The sequence below is a fragment of the Lontra canadensis genome, unplaced genomic scaffold (assembly GCF_010015895.1).
Source record: "Lontra canadensis isolate GAN:19392208 unplaced genomic scaffold, GSC_riverotter_1.0 scaffold8, whole genome shotgun sequence".
Lineage (NCBI taxonomy): Eukaryota > Metazoa > Chordata > Mammalia > Carnivora > Mustelidae > Lontra > Lontra canadensis.
The window spans coordinates 6598772-6607387 of record NW_022631002.1 but is presented as its reverse complement, the minus strand read 5'-3'; the positions used below and the strand labels follow the sequence as shown (position 1 = coordinate 6607387).

Below are 8616 nucleotides of genomic sequence, written 5' to 3'. Positions count from 1 at the left end.
ACCCGGCCACCCGCCCCTCCCCAACTCCGGACCCTGGGTTTGCACCTGGGTGCACGTCGGCCGCCCGAGTCCGCACGTCCCAGGGCGCTGACCGTTCCGATCCCGGCTGGCTGGGGCGGGGGCCGGCGGTCCGCAGCGCTCCGCACCGGCCGGAGCACCGGCCTGGGCACCCGCCTGGGCACCGGCGGGGGCGCGGCTCGGCGTGACGTCACGCGCCCCGCCCCCGCGGCCCCCGCCCACCCCCACGTTCCGGGCGGGGCCGGCCCGGGGCCTGCCGGGGCTCGCCCGCCGCGGCCCCCTCCCCAGGGGCCGCCCCCTCCCGTCGGGCCGCGCCTCTACCCCTCGCGTCCCCGCCCGGCGGCCGACTCCGCCTGCGAGAGGCCGAAGCCGCGGCGGCCGCCGCCGTTGCCGCCATTGACGTCAGAGGGGCGGGCACATGACCCCGCGGGGACCAATCGCGCGGGCGCGGAGCGGCTTCTGCAATCTCTCAACCGAGCCGGCCCCCGCGGCCCCCGCCGCACACTCGCCCGCGGACGGCCGCCCAGACACACGTACTGTACACACGAGCGGGCGGCGGGGCCGAGACACGCCCGCCCGCCCGCCCGCCCGCGCGGCCCCGGCCCCCGCCGCTGCCCCGCGTCCGCGCCCGCCGCTCCGGCCGCCGCCAGCATGCAGCCGAAGAGCTAGGAGGAAGCGCAGCCGCGAGGAAGCGCCGAGCGCCGGCCGCCCGCCGCCCGGCCGCCCGCCCGCCCGCCGGCCCCTCCCCTGCCGGGCGCCCCCCCAGCCCCACGCCCCCCCACCTTCCTGGGCGGTGGGGGGGGGTGCGGGCCGCCGCTCGGGGGCCCCGCCGCCCCGGCAGCCCGGGACAGCCCCCTTTCCCCGCCCCCGGCCCCCGCCCCGGCCCGGCCGGCCATGGATCTGACCAGCAGCTCGGGCGGCGGCGGCGACCCCCGGCAGATCGAGGAGACCAAGCCGCTGCTGGGGGGCGACGTGCCGGCCCCCGAGGGCACGAAGATGGGCGCCGTGCCCTGCCGCCGGGCCCTTCTGCTGTGCAACGGGATGAGGTACAAACTGCTGCAGGAGGGCGACATCCAGGTCTGTGTCATCCGGCACCCGCGGACCTTTCTCAGCAAGATCCTCACCTCGAAATTCCTGAGGCGCTGGGAGCCGCACCACCTAACGCTGGCCGACAACAGCCTGGCGTCCGCCACGGTGAGTCGCTCTGCGCGGCGGCGGCGCGCCGGCACCCCCGCGCCTCGCCTCGGGGCCGGGAGGCGCCCCCTCTCGCCGCCGCCCCCTGCCCGCCGCTGCACCTGGAGCCCGGGGCCTGCGGGGCGCCGGGGGTGCCGGGTCGGCCCGGGGGCCCAGGCGGGGGCTGGCGGGGGGACCCCGGCGCCCCCCCTCCTGGCCTGCCCTCGGGGCTGGCTTATGCCCAGCGGGCGGGCTCGGGGAGACCCTCGGAATTCTGCACCGGATCCGGCCCACCCCAGCCTGGGCATCTGCGGACCTCCCGGACCCAGCGCTAGCTAGTGTTTTTACGGATGGGACCGGGGGGGTAGACCCGGGGTGGGCCCCGAGGGTGGTGGGGGTTCCCTTTCTGAAAGCCCGCGGCCCATCTGGATCTGCGCTGGAGGGGAAACGAAACGAGCCCCCCCCCATAAAGAAAGAAAACCTAACAACCTCGAAACCCCAAAACCCAAAGAATTTCCAGAAGCCAGTTCTTTCTGTGCTTCACTGTCTTTTTCCTGCTCAGGCTGGTAGGCAAAACTGGGTGCTTCCCTTTCTGAAAAATCTCATTCGCACGCTGGGATGTTGGAAGAGGAGGGGGAGGGGCCAGGGGTCCCGGACTGTTTCCTCCCCACCTAGGGGTGGTCAGATTCTGGAGTGGAAGCTGGCTTTGGGGCCCTGGTCTGGCATTGTCTGTGAAGTGTGTGTCTACGTGTGTTCTGCGGTTGGTTATATTTTGTTACTGTTATTGTTTCAAATGTATGGCTGGGACTGGGTCAGCTGGATGAGAGGGAGAGGAGAAGTCATTGATGTGTTTCTGAAATCAAATCTGCAAGGTGGGGAAAGACAGCTGTGGTGGGGTCGTAGGGCATGGGGCTGGCTGGCAGGAGGCTGAGCGGGATGCTTTGTGTTTTGAAACAAGGACAGTTTAAAGCACCAGCTCTGCTTGGGCCTGAGCCTTGCTGAGGGGATCCCGTCCTCTCTGTGGAGAGGTGGCAGGTCTTCCCCAGAATGCACACTCCCCCTGGGGTGGCCGTGATCGTGATCGTGTTTACTAAGCACGGTTGTTGGGGCCGGGGGAGGTGGGGGGTGGAGGTGGCAGAATCCAGTACCTGCCCACGCCTGTGCCAAGAAAACCCAGCCAGGAAACAGGGTGTCGCTTCCATGGCATGTCACAAACATGTGGCGTGTGTAGACATTTCCCCGGCATCCATGTTCCCTTGGCAGTGTGTCACAGGCCGTGACACATGCTCCAAGGAATGGGGAGGGGGGGAAAAGTTAGCAGAAGCAGCCCTACTCCTCAAAACCACTCCTCCCGCCCCAGACCACTGAAACACACGAGGACTCTTATTCTGAATTTCGGGTCCGACGTGCTCAGAACACCTATTTTTTTTTCTTTCCTGTGGGCAGGTTGGTGCAGTATCTGCAAAGACTTCTTCCTCAGGGAGGATCGCTGGTTGCCGTGAGGCGGTCCGGTCCCGGGTTCAGGCTCATGCATGTTCTTAAACCCGTCCAAAGCCACAGGCCTGGGCATTTGTTTGGCTTTTCATTCCGTGGAGAGAGAACCTCAGAGAATTCACCAGCACGCAGTGTTTCAGGTTCAGGCAGGAACCAGTGCCCTTAATAGTTCCCTGCCTGGGATCAGGAGCCCCCCAACCCGGCTTCCGAATTTCCCCCTGCTTCCGGGGAGTGTTTTTGTTTTCCTCCCACCCCTCAAAATGAAGGGGAGTTGGGAGGGGAGAGGAAGTGGTTGAGAGGCACAGTGGCCCTCCATGGGAGAAGCCTGGAATGCGTGCTCTGGGGCTGCTGGCCATGGTCTGGGGGGGAAGCCAGCTTTGGAGGCTCCAGGCCCCCTTCCCTCCAGTGACTGATTGCTCAAGAGGTATCTAGGAGAGGAAAGAAGCAAAGACTGAGGCTGGGCACTGGTTTCTCCAGCAGCCAGAGGCCCCAGCACCACCTTCACCAGCCGAGATGGGTGGCACCTTCGTAGCTTGGCCCTCTCTGGTGAGGAGCTGTGATTTTCAGGACCGGGGGTGAAGGCCATCCGTAGAACAAGATTTGTCTCAGTAGAACCCTGCTGCGGCGGGGTCGGAAATGTGGAAGTAGGAACTATGAGCAAGTGTCCGATGGACTGGCCAGTCCCCCCTTCCTCCGCCTGTGGCCACTGGGCCCTGTGGGCAGGGGGTGGCCTTGAATTTTGCCCTGGTGGGCTCCAGTGGGGTGCGGGGCTCTCTGTGCCAGGGCCTGTGAGTGTGGAGGGGGCTGCTGAGGGCACTCCTGGCTGTGGCAGTGGCCTCCAGGGCAGAGGTGGGACTGGAACTGTACCAGGGGCCTTGTCCCATCATGAGATACCTGGTTGGTGTCCAGGCCCTGGGGAAGCAAAGGAACCCCTGAGGGGTTTCCCTGAGGGCTGGGCATTATGTAATCTGTCTGCATTTTATAGTGTGGCCCAAGGACGCTATTGAGAAATATTAACCCCAAATGAAACAAAGGTGAATTTCAGTGTAGTTCACTACCGCAAAAGCCCTGTGCAGCCCCGTGGCTTTGCAGAGTCCCCCGGCCCAGCCTCAAGGTATGATCAGGTATGTTTCCGGAGCAGGTCAGATCCTTTCATGAAATGTCCATCATCCGTGTATCAAGCCATCGGCACAGCCCAACTCAGAACCGTCTGGTAATTATCTGGTTAATTGCGTGGGCTTCAGGAACAAGACTCAGAGTGATTGATCTGGATTCAAACCGATAAACAAACCAAATACGCTCCTGCCCAAACCATCTTTGGAGTCTGTCTACACTGATCCAATTAACTGGATTGTTGTCAGAGATAAAGGCTTCCAGGACCACAGCTGCATTGGGCTAGGGTGGACACATATGGAGGCTCCCAGCACCCCCCCCCCCCCCCCCCCCCGCCAGTAGGCTGCTCTGGCTGGGCCCACCCTGCAGGTGGACCTCAGTTGTTTCCCCGCTGGGGAGATGGGCTTAGCCTGAGGCCCTGGGGGCTGGCGGCCTCGCCTCCTGGCCTGGCCATAAACTTTGCCTTCTGTGGGGTCGGGTTGGAGCTTGCCCCGGTGCCAGTCTCCTGGGCCAGTTACTGATTAAATCCTCACAGAGCCTGCCGTGTGCCGGACATGGCCTGTGACAGCGCTGGGCCCAAGGCACTCTGTGCTGGAGACTTTGGATCCCCAGTGCTCATAAACAAAGAAGGAAACACAAAGGCGACAGTGACCTGGCTGACGTGTGAGGGGTGATTGGGATGAGTCCGCCCCCTCCCTGGCGTACACAGGACCGCACTTGCGGTCCTGCCCAGACTGTGGCCTAGACGTGGTGCCTCATTCCCCTTTTGCATCCAGACTTGTCGTTCCCCTGGCCCCCTTGGGCTTTTCGTGGCTGCCAACGGTAGTGTGGGTTGGAGCCAAGGGCCAGGAGTTCTGCAGAAGCAGCCGGGTCCATACGACCAGAATCCATTTTGCTGTTCTCATGTGTGGGTTGAATTTGATCACCTGCTAGACATGTTTGTCCGCTGGAAGAGGGCTTTTGTCTGTGTGCTTTGTTTCTCTGCGTCGAAGAAGCACAAATAAGCTGCCTACCTTTTCTTTCACCTTATTTTATCACATGCAGCACATGGCGTCTCAGGATGGTGTGTCTGATCCGATTCCTCGACCAAACAGCACAGGGGTGGGAGCACAGGTGGCCGTGGCCTTCTTTATTTTCAAGCCTGAATTCCTCAGTGACTTGCTTTTAAATTTTCTCCACTCTGCTCCTCCGATGGCAATGTTTCTTCTGGGCTTTTTATCATGGTAAAGAAAAGAGAAGTCCCCTTAATCCTTGTCGGTCTCTTTAATTAGGAGTTCTCTTGGGCGGGGTGCGGGGGCAGCAATCTTCTGAACTTGGATTTTGTTAACTCAGCACCTGCTGGGTGTCCAGTGCCGAGTGGGGAGCTCAGCCCCACGGCGTGGTTTCCGCCTGAGAATGAAAGCCTGTGTCCTCCGGGGTAGTCACGGACCCCACGGGGATGTGTCTGCATGTGTGTGTGCACGCGTGTTTGTTTTTTTCCACTTTGTCACTTACCCAGCTCCTGTCTGTCCATCCTTCCCGCCTTTCGTTTATTGGATGTTTTCTGCGGCAGCGAGTAAACACAAATAATTTTTTTTTCCTTCAGTACCATTTGTCATTAAGATTTTGGGTCTATCAAGATTGTTTCCAGGGTAACATGCCTGATTGGAGGGGTGGTAGGGCAGGGGCCAGAGACAGAAGAGGAGAAAAGAATCTAAATTCTCCATAAACAGCAAATGTGTTCTTCCCCTCCCAGGTTGTAATAAATAAATGCACTTCAAGGAGGGTGTAAGTTTGATGCTGCCATTTGCCTAGTACAGTCGAGGTGCTCTTTCTGACTGCAGGCAGAATCGTGCCAGTCCAGGTGGTGGCATGTGGCATGCGTCTGGGCTTTGCTGCCAGACTGGCGATGGAGACAGGCATGTGCTACTGGCTTGGGCTCCATGGCCCACAAGTGGCTTCTGCTTGGCGCCTCTTGCTCCTGCACCTGCCGACTCGCCTGACACCGAGAGCGGGCGTTTCTGGGGTACTGTGTCTGGTGAGGCTTAGGGGTGTCCTGGCAGCCGTGTTGTCCTGAGAACAGAAGCTGTCTCAGGGTTCCTTACTGCCAGCCTTAGGTAATCAGAGTGGCCTCCCTCTTCTCCGGGCCAGCCGGGCTGGGCCCACGTGGAGGGCACCCTCTTGGTGTTTTGGTGGAATAGACATTTGAGGTGGTTGAATTATGCCTTCGATTAAAGGATTAAGTGAGATTAAGTGAGGGAATGTGATACAGTTTAGGGCGTCCCCACCATGGGGCAGAGCTGGCCTGGGCTTTGCTATCACATGGTACTGGGTCTGAATTCTAAGGTTATGATTTCCCTGGTTGTGTGACTCTTAGCACATGGCTTTCCCTTGGTGGGCCTTGCTTTTTTTTTTCCATCTGGAGGGTGGCATAATCCTACTTCATTTATAGGGTTGCTGTAAGGTTTGGAGATAGTTCCAAGTCCTACCGGGTGGGTAAGACTACGAGCAGGGGCCAGCATCCCAATGTGCATTTTCTTAATTGCCCCGAGAGAGCTTCTTGAAATTCTGCGCAAGTAGAAAGGACTGTTACTGTTTGCAAGTGGGAAGTCTCCAGAGCAAAGTCTCCTGAGATGAGCAGTGCTTTTGGGAAAGTTAGGTTAAGCAGGTTAAGACAGACTCCTTGGGAGCACAGTCTAGTTTCTTTAAACTAAACATCCCACAAAGCTCTTTTTTTAAAAAATTGCAACAATAATACCCACGTCAAAAAAATTCAGATGGTACAAGACATACCCGGGAAAAATACTGCTTTCATGACCCCGTGGCCCCTAGTTCTCCTGCTTGTAGGCAGTCCCGTTACCCGTTTCTTCTGTATCCTTGCCGCCCATTCCGGCCGTTTACATGCCGTTCTGGGCACGATTGGTCACTGGACAGTGTATTTTGGAGATGATTCCAGATCTGTGCGCACACGGCCGCCTTCCTCTTTGTCACGGTGCTCTGTGGTGGCAATGTGATGCTGCTGGACCATCTCCTGTGGCAGGACATTTAGGTTAGACCCGTTCTTTTGCTGTTTGAAACAAGACACTTTCCATTTTTCTTCAGTGGAGTTGTTCCTGGTTGGATAATTTGAATGTTTTTTGCTTCTTTGGGGGGGGTGTTCAAATACTTAGTCCCAGAATGCTTTGCAAGGAAGAGCAGACCTTCCCCCAGAGGGGGATGGGCAGTGTTGCCTGGGGTCATGGCCACCCGCAGTCATGCTTCCACCTGGCTTCATGTCACCAGCCGTGGAGCCCCCTTGGGGAGTCCGCCCACCTGGCCCCCCCAGGAGCTCAGCACAGGTGAGCCGGGGGGCTCTGAGCAGTCACGCTGACCTGTGCCCGGAGGACAAGAGTCTGTGTGGCCGGGGCTGGCTGTTTCCTGCTCCACCTGAGAGCGTGGTTTTTGTCCCCAGACTTCCTGCTTCCCCAGGATGGGAGCCAGGCCGCCCAGCCCCGGGGTAGAGAAAGGGAGGAAGTGAGAATGTCTCTTCCCCACTCCTGGCTCTGATGACAAAGCACCCAGTGAGTTCAGCGGGGCGCTGAGGGAGGCAGTGCACATTGGAAGGGAAGCTTTGCTGACATCAGCAGAGCCATAACCAAAGGGTGATGAGCCGCGTGTGTGCACTCGCGCGTGCCTGTGTGTGCTGTCCCTGTGTCCCGAGGCAAAGGAGATCTCGGAGGAAAGGTTTCTGGTGCAGGAATTGGTACCCGTGTTCAGTAGCCCTTTCTTTACACCTGCTGCGTGCAGGTGCCTCCGTGTTGGGCTGTGTGGTGAGGTGACTGGAGGAGAGCAGCCAGACCCAGTGGAGGGGTCAGACCCGTGAGCCTGAATCCCTGCCTCGCTGGGTGACCTTGGGCACGTCACCTAACAGTCTGTATTTTACCTGTAAAATTCGGACTCTGGGGATTTCCTTCTGGCACTGATGTCCGTGAGGTTAAGTGAGGTAAGGCATGGCAGTTCATTCATGCATTTATTCAACAGATAAATATCACTGCTCTAGGCACCTCGAAGAATACAGCACCCTGCCCCCATAGCCTGCCTGTTGCTGGGGTGGGTGAAGATAATAAACCACTAAGCAGGGAGATGTAAAATCTGCCTGGCTGTGACAGGGGTCCCAAGGAAAACAAAACAGGCAGGTAGGTGGGGTGTCCGGAGCTTGGAGACTGGCGACCTTGCTGTTTTGCATGTGGCAGTCAGGGAAGGGGGTGAGAACATTCCTGGCAGAGAGAATGGCAAGTGCAAAGGCCCTGAGGTTGGATTGTACTTAGAAATCACCTGGTAAAGTGGCTGGACTGGCATTTAGTAATTGCTGTACAATTGTTATTACCCCTGCCTTTTAGGAGCTGTTATCATCTATTGAAAAATATTTATGAACACCCAGAATGTGCAAGTCGTTGGGCATACAGGGAGCTCCCAGCCCCATTGAGCTTTTTTTATTCCAGAGCTTCTGGGGTGTGTGTGTGTGTGTGTGTTTTATTTAGCCAGGCTTCCTCTCAATAGAAGTGAATTGCTTTTGGAGCAGTGCTGTAAGAGACTCTTAAATTACAAAGCCCAAGGGCACCTGGGTTCCTCAGTTGGTTAAGCCGCTGCCTTCGGCTCAGGTCATGATCCCAGGGTTGTGGGATCGAGTCCTGAATCGGGCTCCTTGCTCAGTGGGGAGCCTGCTTCTCTCTGCCTCTGCCTGCCTCTCTGCCTGCTTGTGCTCTCTCTCTCACGCTCTCTCTCTCTGATAAATAAATAAAATCTTAAAAAAAAATTACAAAGCCCATCGAAACTTAAAAACCAGCTGCATTTGTCCAT

At 58.4% G+C, this 8616-nt stretch overlaps 1 protein-coding gene across 1 annotated transcript in view; it reads left to right on the top strand.

Moving 5' to 3' along the window:
• Positions 1-817: 817 nt before the first annotated feature.
• CMIP (c-Maf inducing protein) overlaps positions 818-8616 on the top strand; it is a 224038-nt gene continuing 216239 nt past the window's right edge. The window contains exon 1 of the mRNA XM_032853888.1: positions 818-1212. Within this exon, the coding sequence (XP_032709779.1) occupies positions 913-1212 (300 nt within the window). The 5' untranslated portion in view covers positions 818-912. The remainder of the gene's footprint in view (positions 1213-8616) is intronic.